This window comes from Marmota flaviventris, chromosome 15 (assembly GCF_047511675.1).
Source record: "Marmota flaviventris isolate mMarFla1 chromosome 15, mMarFla1.hap1, whole genome shotgun sequence".
NCBI classification, from domain to species: Eukaryota; Metazoa; Chordata; class Mammalia; order Rodentia; family Sciuridae; genus Marmota; species Marmota flaviventris.
The window spans coordinates 71,986,405-72,003,529 of NC_092512.1; the positions used below are offsets into that span (position 1 = coordinate 71,986,405).

The 17,125-nt window shown below is 32.0% G+C and overlaps 1 protein-coding gene across 1 annotated transcript in view; it reads left to right on the forward strand.

Moving 5' to 3' along the window:
* The window catches only part of C15H8orf34 (chromosome 15 C8orf34 homolog), a 403,376-nt gene extending 387,837 nt beyond the window's left edge, over positions 1 to 15,539 (forward strand). Inside the window, 2 exon segments of the mRNA XM_071601999.1 lie at positions 13,211 to 13,267; positions 15,491 to 15,539. Coding sequence (XP_071458100.1) covers positions 13,211 to 13,267; positions 15,491 to 15,498 — 65 coding nt within the window. The 3' untranslated portion in view covers positions 15,499 to 15,539.
* Positions 15,540 to 17,125: the final 1,586 nt, after the last annotated feature.

Sequence of the window (17,125 nt, forward strand, 5' to 3'; positions counted from 1 at the left end):
TTTAAAGGCAAGATGCTGGATGTATCAGCAGACATGCTTTGTTTGGTTAGATCAATATTTTAGACATGAAAATAAATTTAATATTAACAAATTGGGAAATACCAAGTTTAAAAAAAATCAGATAATATTCTCTTTGCAAAACAAAAGATACAGTAATACCAGGTTTGCATTTCCTCATAACAACACTTAGTGTGAGCTGAGCAGCAGGCTTTGGTGATGAGCACAGGACAGTTTGCCTTGGTTCGTACCACTTGCCAGTCTCCTCAATGCAGTTTGCTTCTCCTGTGCACTCACTTCTCCATTTCTCCACTGCTCAGGTAGAAGGTTGTGGCTCCTCAGTCTGATTCAAGTAGTGGGTCTTCCCTGTTAGCCAACATTATCTCCCTCTAGCTGCCCAACATTTTTCAATTCACCTTGTCATGTTGCCTAAACTAGTATGAAGAGTCAAAATTTGTGTAATGGAAAGAGGAGTGATGGTTTTTTGATTTGGAGGAGACATGTTATAAAATCAGAAAAATAATAAGTAACAAGTAGAAAATGCCCATAATTTCATCACTCAAAAATTGTTCATTTTGCTATTTTATCCCCCAATTATTTTTTAAAGAATTATCATACACCCTCTTTCTCTCTCATAGGCATGTGCACACCTACACACACACACACCCACTCACACACATACACACATACACAGGATCATCTATATAATAATGTTTGAGGATATATACTCTATATTGAGTTTCATAATAAGGCTTTAACATTATAGATTAAATATTTTCCACATCGTTAAAATATTACTTTATAATATGTTGTGAAAAAAATAAGTGCATAGCATTTTATTATCTGTATATACCATGATTTGATGACTTTACCCTTTTGTGGCTCATACTGATATTTAAAATTATTTTAAATGAAACTGGGAGGATTATCTTTTTGCTAATTCATCTTTATAAATACTTACAATAAATATCTTAAGCTTGTTAGGTTAAACTTGAAAATTCAAATAAAATGAACAACTCTATGAAAAAATACAGTTTGCCAAAACTGACGTAAGAGGAAATAGAAAATCTGAATAGTCATATAACTTTTAGAAAATTAAATCCATGATTAAAAATCTTCACATGAGTGCTAGGATTGTGGCTCAGTGACTGAGTGCTTGCCTCACACATATGAGGTGCTGGGTTTGATCCTCAGCACCAGATAAAAATAAATAAATAAAATAAGATATTGTGTCCATCTACAACTAAAACAATATTTCAAATAATTTCACATGAAAAACATTTCAGGACCATATGGCTCTACCACTGAAGTCTTCTAACGTATGAAAATAATTTCCATGTTAAACAAAAACTTCCAGAGAATCAACTTCTAGAGAAACATTACCCACATCACTTTGTGAGGGTTGCAATAACAAAGGCATTACAAAAAAAAAAAAAAAAAAAAGAAAGAAAACAACATGGAAAATAAGCCAACTGATTTGTGAACATACACATAAAAATCCTAAACAAATTGGTACTCAGATTCTACCCATATATAAAGGATAATACCTGAAAATGTTGCTTTTATTGCAGAAATGCTATATTTGATTAATTTTTTAAAAATGATCAGTGGAATTAACCAGAGTAATATGATAAATAAGAAAAATGATATCAATAATGCATAAAATTATTTGATAAAAGTTGACATCTATTCATGATTTTAAAAACTCAGTGTGTTTGGAACATAAGAATTTATTAATCTTAAAATCTATTTTCAAAAGTCCTATAGCAAGTATCATACGTAATGAAATATTTAAAAATTTTCCCCTTTTATGAATGAGACCAAAACTTCCACTTAGACTAGGAAAATATAAATTAAAATGCTTAAATAATTATTGAAATCTTGTTACAATATACAGAAAAGCAAGGAGATACTTACCTATAAAAGATAGTGGTTATAATTTTGCAGATATTGGTAAGTGGGAGAAGGAGCTTCTAGGATTGGCAGTGTTCTATTTCTCAACCCAAATGGCTGATAATGGATATTTACATTTCTTTTTAACCGAATTACACTTTTTTTTTGGTACTTTTTGCATGTATATCCTTTTTCAGAATTTTAAAAATAGTGTTGAAATGTTTTTGATTTTCTAATTGTTTATAATAATGTGTTTTGTGTTGCTTATGAACATGGATTAAAAACATTTCTATGTAGAGAATTTTATTTGGTAGTTCATGAACAGTTTGTTCTGTCAACTGAAAATTGTTTTCTTCAAAATCATTGATAACATCTTCAGTGGATCTGCAGTGGCACTGACTCTAATTTCTGATTAGAAATTAGTTGCAATCTAGTGGAAACATTCTCTTTGACTCCATTACAAATCAATTTCACTCAGCTTTATGAAGCCATTTTTCTCTTTTAAAACCATATGTATTGAAACTTCACAATTAAGAATGAAATTTTCTGTCTTCAAACTTGAAATTGGTTCATATATGTTTACCTTTTAACTTAAAATATTCTTGAGGACCTATACTAGTTCTTGCCAGTTTTGAACTTCTCACAGCCTCTTGGGAAAAATTTATTGCTTAGGTACTACAGAATATGCTTTTATGAATCAAATCAAATACAAGACTTTTATAGATATTGTTGAGGAAGTATAATACTATTTTTACCAGCTAATATATTAAAGCCACATAGAAGGCAGAAAAAAATGGGGTCATGTTTGAGACAATTTGTCTAACAAACTTCATCATTAACCTTCAACTGAGAGACAAACTAGATATTTGTCACATTTTTTTATTGGTGCATTGTAATTGCACACATAATGGTGGGATTTTTTTGTTACTTATTTGTACATGCACCTAATATAACAATATAATTGAGACAAAGCAGATTAAGATGAGGGAAGGAACCCAGCAGAACAAATATCTGGAATTTACCCTTTTCCATTCCTTCTATCTTAGGTGGGGCTCCTTATTGGCAAAACCTACATATAAGCAGAGGTCTTGGACGTTTCATTGGGTTATAAACCACGAACCTGAACCCAATGTGGCAGAGAGCTGGGTTTTGAAAACAAAGTATATTGGGCAGGGAAATAGTAGCTTAAGACAAATGCTTGCCTATCTGATTCTCTATCTTTCTTCATTTCTGATATTTGGGCCTAAAGTTTAAATGTTTTCTCTAGTTCATTTCCCCTGCCTTCCATCCTGCATTTATTTTGTTGGTAGAACAAGCTCTGCCTACATGGTTTAAATTATCTGAAGTGTGTTAAGACTTCCTTGATAATCAGCTTATGACTAGTTTTGGACAATTGTTTTGAAGCACCTGATTCTTGAAACAAGCAAACAAACAAAAAGCAACTTATATTCTGTTGTTGGGTATAGTTTTCTTTATATATCTATGATGTGGACTTGGCTGATTGTGTTAAGTATTCCATTTGCTTACTGAATATTTTGGGGAGTATTGTTCTATTCATCACCAAGAGATGAATGTTAAAACCTTTTATTGTGATTTTGCATTTGACTATCTTTCTTTGTATTTAAGTTAATTTGTGTTTTTTTTAAATTTGAAGTTATGTTATTAGCCTTATACAAATTTAGAAGTGTACCTTCACAATTAATTGGAACATTGATCATTATGAAATATTCTTCCTTATCCCTTACAATTAGTTCTCATTAAATTACACATTAAGTGACATTATTATGACAGTTTTCTTTTGATTGGTGTTTATGTAGTATATGTTTTTCCATTCTCGAATTTTTCAACATTTCTATATTCACATATATCAGACACATTTCTTCAAAACAATGTCTAGTTAGATTATTTTAAAAATCAATTCTAACATTTTAAAATTTAACTCATTTATGAATTTATGTGACTTAAGTATTGTTAACGTTAATGTGTTAGTTTTCCTTCACTATTACAAAATACCTGAGATAATCCACTTATAAAAAGAAAGATTTATTTTGGCTCACAGTTTTGGAGGTTCCACTTCATGATGAATTGGCCACATTGCTTTTGGGCTTGTGGCAAGGTAGCATCACATCAGGGTGGGTTCCTGTGACAGAGTGAAACCACTCATCTCCTAGCCAAGAAGCAAAAGAGAGAAAAAAAAAAGAGGAGACCAGGGTCCCACAATCCACTTCATGTTATGCCTCCAGTGACATAAGGACCTTCTCCCACCAGGTCCCACCTCTAAAAGTTTCACCACCTCCTTATAGTGCTACCCTGGGGATTAATCCTTTAGCATATGGGTTAATAGGTGACATTTAACATCCAAATCATAGAAGGTTGCGTTTAAATTTACCATCTGAGTTTATACCTCATTTTCCCCACTAAGCAGTGTTACCACCTGCCTCCTTCATTGGATTATCTTTTTATGATTGTTCGTTTATTCTCTATTACCTTAAAGGTTATAGACATTTTAAACATTCTTTCATTCTCAATTCTTGAGATTTTAGGCTGTACTATTTACTTAACAATTCTCATGTTAATTGACCTTTTAATTTTTTCCCTTAAGACATTTTAACTTCTATATCTCTATTCTGAGTTGTCCACAAATGCTGGCACGCATTTAAATTCTGTGTATATTTTAAACACCACAAGGCTTTATGATTCTTGTAATAACAATTGCCAATCTTTGTTTATGTTTTATTCTATTTGTTGCTACTCATGCTTTCCCTGTATCTCTAAGACTGAATTTGGATTTCCTTTCTTTTGCCTAAAGAACCCCGATTAAATTTTTTTTTCTTAGTTTGTAATTACAGATGGTACATTATGTTTGTTGAGCATTTATTTATTTCTTAATTATTCTTGAAGGATGTGTTCATGGAGTATAAATATTAAGAAAGTTTTTTTTTTTTTTTTTTTGGTAATTTTGGCAATTTCAAGATAGTCCATCATCTCGAGAAATCAGTTGTCAGATTACAGTTACTTCTTCAAATACTTTTGAGATTTTCAAGTCATCTTTTATTTTTGTAGCTTTACTGTGATGAGCCTAACTATGACTAAGCTCAGTTTATTTATTTTCTTTGTATTGAAGTTGGGTTATCAGCTTTAATATCTTTTGGTAGCTTTGGATTGTCCCTTATTCTCTCTCATTCTCCTAACTCCCCTTTCTCTCGCTTCATTTATTTGCCTTCTCTTCCTTTTAACTATTGCTATGTAACTAATCACCCCAAACCTTAGGGGTTTAAACAAAAATAATTTATTTTGTTCACATATCTGTAATTTAAGCATGGCTTAGCAAGGAAGGCTTGTAAATTTTCCGTGAAGGGTGAGCTAGAGTAGTATAATCGGTCTTGAGGATATACTTACAGCATGGTTAACTTACATGTATAAGCAAGTTTTAGTTGTTGGCTAAAAGTCCATTCATGGCAAAAGACCAAAGACTTTGATTTCTCCCCATGGTGGATCTTTGCTTATTCACTTCTCCATGAACTATTTGGGCTTTTCATGTTGTTATAGAAGAATTATAAGAATGAATGTCTCAAAAGACAGAAAGTAGAAAATCCTGCATTTGTTGAAACTTGAACTTGGAAACTCACAGTGTTGTTTATGCCATTTGTTGGTCAAGTGGCCACGAATAACAGATTGAAGGTCAGTGAATGCAATTCTACCACTTGGAAGAAATGCAAAACAAAAAAAAAATGGGTGTTACATTTCAAAATTATCATAGCCTCCAGTTTTACATATATTAATACATTTTAACTTCATGTAAAATACATCTCTTCACATCCCATTTTTTCATCTGTAAGATTCTGGGTATCTTGATTAAAATTCTTTATTATTTTTCTTTTTACTATATGTTGTTTTGTGAATTTGCATTATTGTATTTTTTTGTTTTGACATTTTTATGTAGTTCATTTTTAGATTTTAGTACTTTAAAAAAATTTAGATATTGTCTTTAATTTTCTCATTGCTTCTATGGTCATCTTATAAAAGAATTTTAGGTATTCTCCCAGGATATAAGAGATCAAAGCAAACTTTTCATGCTTCTAATTGGCACTTCTACATCCATACCATTGTGGATCCCATCTTATTTTATCCTTTTTCCTCCTAGTTTAGACTGAAGACTTACTTTCTCATAACAACAAAACAACAATAACAACAAAAATCAATGTATAGACTATTCTGTCCAGCAGCTGCTATAATTTCCTTTTATTTGAACTAGTATCAAAGCTGAATGGCATAGTCTCAAAAGAGCTAGTTGAATATTTGTTATTTGGATCTGGCAAGAGATAGTATTCTGAAGATAGACATGTGTCTGAGGAAACTACTTGTGTAGGTACAATAGAAAGGGTATATGAAGATAGAATGCTATTATTTATCTCCCCCTTAATGGAGAGGTACTAGAAACCTTCAGGGAAACTATAAATCTACAGGATAGAAACTGTACTGCCTCAGATCCATGCTGCTAGATGGGTAGACACACAACAACATGACAAAACAAGGGAACAAATTGTCCCAAACAAATCAAGATGCTCCAGCAATAGAATCCATTGATACCAGAGTGGAGGAAAATTCAGAGAAAGAGTTTAGAATGTACATAAACTCATCTACAAGGTAAAGGATTATGTAAGGAGTTAAATCAGAAAATACAGGAGGTGAAAGATCACTTCAGTAAAGTAATAGAGATTCTGAAAAGAAATCAAGCAGAAACCCTAAAAACGAAGGAATAAATAAACCAAATTAAAAATTCAATGGAAAGCATGACCAACAGATTAGACCACTAATCTGGAAGACAGAACTTCAGGACAGATTACTTTTAGTCTTGAAAACAAAGCCATTTATGGAGAAAAGATGTTAAAAATATGTTAAGAAACCATTAACAGAACTTCCAAGAAGTATCGTATAACATTTAAAAAAAAACAAATTTAAGTTTTATTGAGATATATGAAGGTGGGGAGATACAAACCAAAGGAATGAAAATCTCTTCAGTGAAATAATATCAGAAAATTTCCCAAACCGAAAGAATGAAATGGAAAATCAAATACAAGAGACATGAAGGACCCTAAATATATAAAATTACAACAGACCCACACCAAGTCACATTATTATAAAAATGCCTAACATACAGAGTGCTAGAATTTTAAAGGCTGCCAGAGAAAAACCTCAGATTATGTTTAGGCAGAAACCAATTTGAATCTCATTTGCTTTCTCAACCAACCACCTTCAAAGCTAGGAGGGCTTGGAATAATGTATATCAAATTCTGAAAGAAAATGGATGCTAACCTAGAATACTATACTCAAGAAAATTAAGCTTCAGATTTGAAAATGAAGTAAAAAATACATGATTAAGCAAAAGTTAAAAAAGAATTCACAACTAGAAAACATGCACTACAGAACATTCTCAGCAAAATACTTCATGAAGAAGAAATGAAAATTAAAATGAAAACTAACAAAGAACAACTACACTGAAGGAACTGTCAATCAAAGGAGAAACTAATTCTAATTAAAAACAAGAAATAAACCAAAATGACTGGGACTACAAATCATATCTCCATAATAACTTTGAATGTAAGTGGCCTAAACTCATCAATCAAAAGACAGAGTGGCAGATTGGATTAAAAAACAATGCACAACAATGTGCTGTATCCAAGAAACTTATTTCATAGGCAAAGACATCCACGGACTGAAGGTGAAAGGATAATAAAAAACATATCAATAATATGGATTGTGTAAAGAAGCAGGGGTTTCTATCCTCAGGTCAGATAAAGTGGATTTCAACCAAAATTGATCAGAAGGGACAAAGAAAGACATTTCACACTGCTTAAGGGAATTATACATCAACAAGAGATAGCAATAATAAATATTCATGCCCCTCAAATGGTGCATCTATGTACATCAAACAATCCCTTCTCAATTTCAAGAATCAAGTCAATCACAACACAATAATACTGGGTGAGTTAAGCACACCTTTCTCACTACTATAAATATCTTCCAAACAAGAACTAAATAAACTATAGAACTAAATAATACAATCAATAATTTAGATTTAACAGACATATGTAGAGTATTCTGTCCATTGATGTTTGAAAACACTTTTTTTTTTCTCAGCAGCACACATATCCTTCTCAAAAATAGCCCATATCGTAGGCCACAAAGCAACTCTTAGCAACTCTGCCTTCTGTCAGATCATAATGGAACGAAATTAGAAATCAATGATAAAATAAAAAAATAGAAGCTATGCTAATACCTGGAGAATAAATAATACACTATTGAATGATGAATGGATCGGGGATGAAATAAAAAAATACTTAGAGGTAAATGACAATAGTGAAACAACATATCCAAATCTCTGGGAATCTGTGAAGACAGTTCTAAGGGGAAAGTTCATTGTCCCTCAGCAATGGCGAGGGACAAGGCAACTCAGTGAGACCCTGTCTCTAAATAAAAATACAAAATTTGGCTAGGGATGTGGCTTAGTGGTTGAGTGCCCCTGTGTTCAATCCCTGGTGCCCTCCCCCCCATGCCCCCAGAAAATAAGAAAGAAAATCTCCAAATAAATATCCTAACATTATATCCCAAAGCCCTAGAAAAAGAGCAAATCAACACCCAAAGCAGTAGAAGACAGGAAATAATTAAAGTCAAAATTGAAATCAATTAAATTGAAACAAAAGAAACAATTCAAAAGATCAACAAAACAAAAAGTTGATTCTTTGAGAAAATAAACAGAACTGATAAACTCTTGGCCATACTAATGAAGAAAAAGAGAGAGGAAATTCAATTTACTAATATTCATGATGAAAAAAGAAATATCTTGACACTACTGAAATACAGATGATAAGCAGGACCTATTTTGAAAATTTATACTCCAATAAAATAGAAAATCCTGAAAACATCAACAAATTTTTAGAGACTTATGACTTACCCAAGTTGAATCAGGAGGACATACACAATTTAGATAGATCAATTTCAAGCAATGAAATAGAAGATGCCATCAAAAGCCAACCATAGGCCAGGCAGATTCTCAGCAGAATTCTACCAGATATTCAAAGAAGTATTGACACCAATATTCCTTAAATTATTCTATGAAATAGAAAAGGAGGAAACCCTTCCAAACTCATTGTATGAAGCTAGTATCACTGTAATCCCAAAATCAGACAAAGGCACATTAAGGAAAAAAAAAAACTTTAGACCAATATCCCTATGAACATAGATGTAAAAATTATCAATAAAGTTCTGGCAAATCGCATACAAAAACATATTAAAATATAGCATAGCATGATCAAGATCATGATCTCAGAGATTCAAGGTTGTTTCAACATACGGATATCAATAAACATAATTCATCACATAAATAGACTTAAAAACAAGAATCATATAATTATCTCAATATATCCAGAAAAAGCATCTGACAAAATATAGCATCTCTTCATGTTCAAAACACTAGAAAAAATAGGGATTGTAGGAACATATTTCATCATTGTAAAAGCTATATATGTGAAACCCAAGGCGGACATCATTCTAAATGGAGAAAAATTGAAAGCACCCCCCCGCCAAAACTGGAACAAGACAACTTTCACAACTTCTATTCAATGCTGCCCTTGAAACTCTAGCCTTAGCAATTAGAAGATTGAAATTAAAAGAAGAAATCAAACTATCCCTATTTGATGACAACATAATTCTATACTAAGGAGACCCAAAAAATTTTACCAAAAAACTCATATATGAATTCAGTAAAGTAGCAGGATATAAAATTAATACCCATAAATCATTGCATTCCTGTACATCAGTGATAAATCAAATGAAAGAAAAATTAGGAAAACTACTTCATTCACAATAGCCTCAAAAACAACAACAACAACAACTAGGAATCAATCTATCAAAAGAGGTGAAAGACCTCTACAATGAAAACTACAGAGCAAGACCTTAAAGGATGAAAAAATGTACCATGTTCTTGGATAGGCAGAATTAATATTGTCAAAATGATCATACTACCAAAAGCACTACACACATTCAATGCAATTTCTTTTAAAATTCCAAATATTGTTCTTCATAGAAATAGAAAAAGCAGTCATGAAATTCACTTGGAAAAGTGAGAGACCCAGAATAACCAAAGCAATCCTTAGCAAGAAAAGTGAAACAGGTGTCATTATAATACCAGATCTTCAACTATACTATGGAACAATAGTAACAAAAATGGCATGATTTTGGCACAAAAACAGGTAGGTACATAGACCAGTAGTACAGAATAGAAGACATAGAGACAAACCCACATAAATACAGTTATCTCACATTAGACAAAGGAGCCAAAAACATACATTGGAGAAAATATAGCCTCTTTAACAAATGATGCTGGGAAAACTGGAAACCATATATATCAAAATGAAATTAAAACCCTATCTCTCAACTGGCACAAAACTCCACTCTAAGTTGATCAAGGACTTAGTCATTAGACCAGAGACCTTGCACCTAATAGAAGAAAAAGTAGACCCAAATCTTATGAAGATAGAATGAAAGGTCTAAGCATGGGACTGCAAAAGTATGGCATAATAAATCTTCCTAACTAAAAGAATAGTTAGCATATATTCTAATAGAAGCCTAATTTAGTAATAAATTGGGAAAATTGTCACCAAGTCTAAAATAAAACCACAAAATCTATTTGGAGGATATATTAGGAATTAAAATGTCATTGTCTCATAAATTAAGATTTTTTTGTAAAATTATTTGAATATTTAAAAGAGGAGACAATAGAAGAAGATTAGTGTTTATTAAATGTTTTTGTTATGCACCTGGTGTAGGTACTATTACTCTGATTTTATAAAGTGTGATTTGTTAAATATTCTTTCCCAAGAATACACAGTAAATACCATTTACATTCTACCTAATAAGTTCCTATGGTCTACTCTGAAATTTTACTACATCTCTAAAAACTAAAAATATATGGGTGGAAGGGATGTGTTTATAGGTAGCATCAAGGGAGGAATTATTTTACTGGGTACTGAAAGAGTATGTATCATCAAGAAAACACTTAAAACGAGAAAAAGAAAGAGCAGCGTAGAAAGAAACTGAAGCAGTGATACATTTGGATACGAAATCTGCTTTTAATAGAAACTTCAACTTGATTTAGTTATATTTACACTGTGTTCCAAATTACTATCTACAAGCAAAGTCATCCAGAAAATTAAGGGAGGCATATATGATAAACATAAAAATTAAAATTTTGACATAATAAAATAAATAGCGTTTAGTAATTACATTAAGCATGTTTTCAATCCCATAGTAAGCTATTAAAAGTAGAACAACTGTTCAAAACACGCTGCCAAGTTTCTTCAAAATGACTTGTTTTGAAATGTTGACTAAATATCACAGAACTGTATATCATCTTTAGTATAATTAAACATTTTTTCAGACCAAAAACATAGCTTTTCTTTTTATTCTGAAACATAAATTATATGTGACTTTCTCCTTCATATTGGGACATGGAGGATTACCCATTTGTTAACATTTAAAATGAGTATTAATTATTACTTATATAAGGCTTTTAGTTTATACATTGCTTGTAACTATTTAAGAATCAATCTATTAAGAAAAATTCAGTTTTAGTATTCCTATTTCACATTGTAAGTGTTTAACAAATATTTATTTCATAGATATTTATGCATTGGCTCTTTACTTAGTAAATATTTAATAAATGATTAAATTCAGTTCAGATTTGTTGAGCCTGAGTCTTCATCTTTGTCTCCTGATTACTTAGGGAGGCCATAACATCTACAAATATACACACATGCACATAATAAGTGGTTTACCAACACACACTACAAAACAGGACATGTTCAGTGATATAATGTGTGTTTAACCTGCTATTGCTCTAGAGTAGTGGTAGTTCCATCAGGATGGCAATGACCATGATGCATTAATATAGGATTTACCTCAATCCCTACACATGCATTTGTGATTAATTGTCTTAGCTGATTTCTGTTTTTTTTACAGAAAAACAGTGGAAACCTGTCCTATACCATAATCCTTAAGAAATAAAAAATGAGTGTTCTAATCTTTATTTCCAAACCTGACACTACTCTCTTACTTGTTTATCTCCTTCTAAAGCTGCTTCATTTGTTACATCCTTATGCATGTGAGAAGGAAAGGGCTATCACCAGTGCAGGGAGCCCTACTTCAAAACAGGGATTCAGTATCAGGCTGGATGGCCCCAACACCAAGTCAATATCCAAGGAAGAACTTTATTATGATAAGTATGAAACAACAGAATAAATCAAATCTTACTCTAGTTGAAGCTTCAATTACCAACAGAAGCTTTACAGCATTTCTGAAAATGAGTTTTACATGAAAAGTCTTTTACCAAATCAAATAATTTTGGTGACAATCAGGTTAAATAGATTTTTTTAATTACTAGGACTTTTTAGGAGTTTTTAATACACTTTTGTATAGTTTGATTCTCCAAAAAAGCAGTTGTAGTAAGTTGTTGTCTAAAATTCTTTGACTAATTTTATTATTTTATTTTAATTCTTTGACTAATTAACCGTTTATAGACCATCTATTTTAATATCTATGTTCTAGTGTATCTAGAACTAATTTTTGAACATTTGAAATTGCTTATCTCTTTTATCTTCTTAGTTTGTCTGCTGTTACCCTTAATTTGCCACTTCTTTTGAAGTAGAATATTTATGCCACATTATCCTCTAAGCGCTACTTTTCCCTTCCTTCAAAGTAGCCACCTTTTCTGAATATTCTTCTGCTACAGGACTGCATTAAAAGGAATTAAGTTTAGCATGTAATATTATACACACAGCATTATAAATATGGTGTACGTGTGTGTATATGTACACTATCTCATGTAAATCATATAGCATCATGATACTGGTAGAATTTATAAATTTTATGATATCACAATATGGAACGTGTAGACATCCAATATTAAATAAGCTATGTTGGGGTGCCTGGCTTTCCTGCCAAACCCAAGCTGGGTGTCAGAATCATGGATGTAACTTAGAGGATGTCTTCCCACAGTACACATCTATAACAAAAACACTCTCTATATTTATTTCAAAAATCAATAAAAATTTAAATAGAAAATGACAGAATTGTTGAATAAGAACACACATGCTATTAAAGAGTTAATTGTAAATTGCAGTTCCTTACATATGGTAAGGGAAGTTCTGATATTAATTTCAATGAGCTATCACTAGGAATTTGTGAAACCAGCAGGGAATTGTGTTTGAAACATATTTTATCCTGGTCTGGCATGTTACTTTTTTTTTCTTTCATTGTGCAGGTTCTGCTGATCTTCTTTGTGTTCCATGCTCTTCTTGTCCTACCCTGGTCTACTCTGGTATGTTTGTTCAGGGCACTTAATATCAATGTCAGGTAATTGTGGGTGCTATCTCCAATGCTCAAAGTTCATATTTTTGAAAACCATTCTCCTATTGACTTAATGGGAAAAGATTTTGTGCCAAGGACCCTGCATAATCTTTCTCTCTCTCTCTCTCTCTCTCTCTCTCTCTCTCTCTCTCTCTCTCTCTCTCTCTCTCTCTCTGATGCTGTGTAGGTCTCATGTCCTCATTTAGTCCATATTCTCCTATGCTGTGATGATGGGATGGGGATTTTAAATCCCTTCTCCTTAACAGGAAAATACAATTTAGATAGAGTTGAGCTGAAATACATATCCCTTGGACTGTGCAGATTGTGAACTCTGTCACCATTAAGTATCTCCTAGAGTTGCAGTGTCACATCCATGGACATGAAGCAACCTATGAACTGGATATAAAATCAGCAGTGTCTCTTCTCCACATGTAATAGGACCACAGAATGTAAAAGCTGGAAAGAACTTTCGAATCATCTGCTCCTCTCCTAATCCCACGCTGGTCTCTTCTCTCAGTACACCTACCAAATGGTCATCCAGACTCCACATGAACCTTTGAGTAACGGGGACTTCATTATCTCCCTTAATGCTCATTTATCTTTGTTATTCTCTAGATGATCAGTAACCCATTCAGTCTGTATTAGGAATCACCTACAGAAATAATTTCTGCAATGCATCAGGATTTAGCTTTCAGAATCATAGTATATTCATTGCCACATAAAACGTGAAAAAAGTTTTACTATAAATCATGGGAAAAATGTCACAGTAAAACATGAAAAGCATATAAAAAGGGAAACAAAACCAAAAAAAAAGAGGGTTGATTCAAAAAATTATACCAATCTATATGATGGAAAACTCTGATTCCAATAGGAAGGATGAAATATACATTAGTTGGATATAAACATACATATATATACTTAATCTGATATTAAAATATTTATTACATATATATGTGCATTTTAAATAAAAATATTGGGAAAATTTTCCCAATATTTTTATTAAAAAGGCAAATCATAAGACAAAGTATTAAATATAACTCATTTTTGGTTCTATATGGTAAATAGAAACATACACATCATAAATTTACAATTCAGGTTACTGTCTGGATGGTTATAGACAAAATGCCATCAGTGGTTGTCTCTGTGTGGTATAATAATAGTCCTTTGATCATTAATACTATTTTAATATTAAATTTTAATGCTTAAGTTGTAAAATATGTTCAAATTGTTCTAAAATAAATTACTATCTTATTTCGCTCCAAAATCTGAATCCTTATAGCCATCTTCTTCATGATTCTATCTTTTGGGGTTGTACACAATACTTGCAGCACTGTAGGTACACTATTATATGGTCCCTTTTTCCGTCTTTCAAGTGTTCTTTGTATGATAAATGGGCACACTGTTCTTCAATCCAAGAACTGTCAATCATTGTTGTGATTACATTTAGTAAAAGCCTGCCACGCATCCAACACTATGACAGAGAATAGCATATCACCATCATGGGCGACAGGGCACCTTTTGTGGTTCTCATGGAAATTTATTAAGTTGTGAAGAAGACGTATAATGAACAATTATTTACACAAAATGCTGATGATTATGGTGACAGTCATTTGGGTGAGATAAGTGCATGCAGCAGAGAATTCTACCTTCAGTAGTAATGGTAAAGGAGTCAGATAAAAGGAGTTCGTGGGATTGGTTGGTGTAATAATGCATTCCAGAGAGGGAAAAATGCAAAAACAGTCACATTTTCTTTTTCCTTTCTTCCTTACTTTGCTCACTCTCCTCTGCTAGATAATATTTTTTTTGAACAAACTGCCATATGCAAACTATTCTTTCAAGACTTGTGGGTAATTTGGAGATTGATAGTTTTCTTCATAAATGTTTAAGGTCTAATTGGTGAATCAGAAATATAAAACATAACTATGACAAAGCAGAAAAAGAACATCAAACATTCTAAAGAAATGGATACTTTCCCTTGCCACCCTCATCTGATTAGGATTTTATATTTGTACCAGAAGTTTACATACTGAAAGAAAATTATGGTTAATAGAGGTAATACTCTAATGACAATGTCTTTGTAAAAAGTTTGTACTGAGTAGAGGAAACCATTAAGATCCCAAGCTTTCTTTTTAATATGTTGCACTACTGACTTAGTCTTAAATACATTCTTTTTAATTTCATTTCTCCTCTACAGGTCTGTGAAACAAGCAGAAGAAGTTACAAGTGGTCCTTAAAGAAATTCCAATTATTCAAATTCTTATGTATAGTCCCAATTTTATTTACTATGTGTAATCATTTACAGAATGGTTATTTTTATAATATCAATAATAAACAATACTATTATAACCAGGGGTGCCCATGATGTATGTAATCAGAGAACACTAATCCCGGCAAAGGAATCTGGGTGTGGTCAGGATACCTGCTGCCTGTTGACATGGTTAGTGTCCTGGGTTTAGATTACTTTATACATAGTTACTAATATTTGATATATTAAATATTGCCTGATTCAAATAACTTTGCTTAAAATTTTTCTGTATTTTAACTTGTCTAAGGTTTTCTACTTCTTCTATTTTTATAATATCTTCTCATTTTTTAGATTAATAAACATTGTACTTACCCAAATGTGCCAAGATGTGTTATTTAGATCTGTGTGGGAGGTAGCTGTTTGGTATCATCACCGGCTATACGTGTCGAGTGCGGCAGTATAAGAGGTGCATTCCCCACTACTGCTCCTTCCATTTTTATTTTTCCCATCAGAACAAATAATTGATGTTAACTCAATAAAGCAAATCAATACGGAAAGAAATGCATGCTATCAAGGCACATGCAATGAAAATTGTTTGAGAATTTTTGCAATTATTGAATTATTATTATTGAATTACTATTCATTTTAAATTTGTATACTTGCTTTTGGAATGTGCTATGCATTGATGATGAATGAATGGATCTAAGTAAATTTATTAAGTATGTCTACTGTCTGTTTTATCTTACTTGTCTCAAACTAAATTTGCTTTCTGGACCATTAAGGCAATAAGGTTGCATTGTTATAAAACTATCTGAATAGCTATCAAAGAAACAAATGTAAAGGCCAGAACATGGCTAAAAGAATACAAAAAAGGAATTCTGATTGTATGAATTAAGTCATATTCCAAATATAAATAACATCTATTACAAATAATACAATAAATTTTCTTATATTAACTTTTTCTTGTGTATAGAAACTCAAGAGACCAATTTCCCTGAAATTTTTTTTTAAGTAGAAACAAATGTAAAACTTAGACAACAGTAAATTTTTGAGCAGAAAAATGGGAAGGCAATATGTGTTTAAGGGATCAGAACACTCCTTATTTAAAAATTCTTACTGTGAATAATATTTCTTCAAAAATGTTCAATTGAGGGAGTATGTTCATTGGAAATATTATTTTTATTAGTGGATTTTAACTATACAGAATAACGGGCTTCATTGTGGCATATTCTTACATGCAAATAATATACTTTGAATCCTATCCACTCCCTCCCCCCATTAAGAAGTACTCTTCTGTTAAAACATATCACCCCTAATACCTTTGTTTAAGGTATTTTCCTCCAACAATCCCATGGTGGTTTTTGATCCTCCTCTTGCCCATGGACCTTTTTCTGAAGATTCTCATCCCATTAAGTGCCACATGAACCTCAAGAATCAGATCCACTAGGATGTCAGATGATAGAATATATATTGCCAAGGATGCTGTCAAAGAGAAACAAAACCAGACCCTCATTAAAGCAGTAAGGACAGATCTTAATCAGGAACCAACTATTGTAATAGGGAAGATGATCCAGTGTGAGCTGA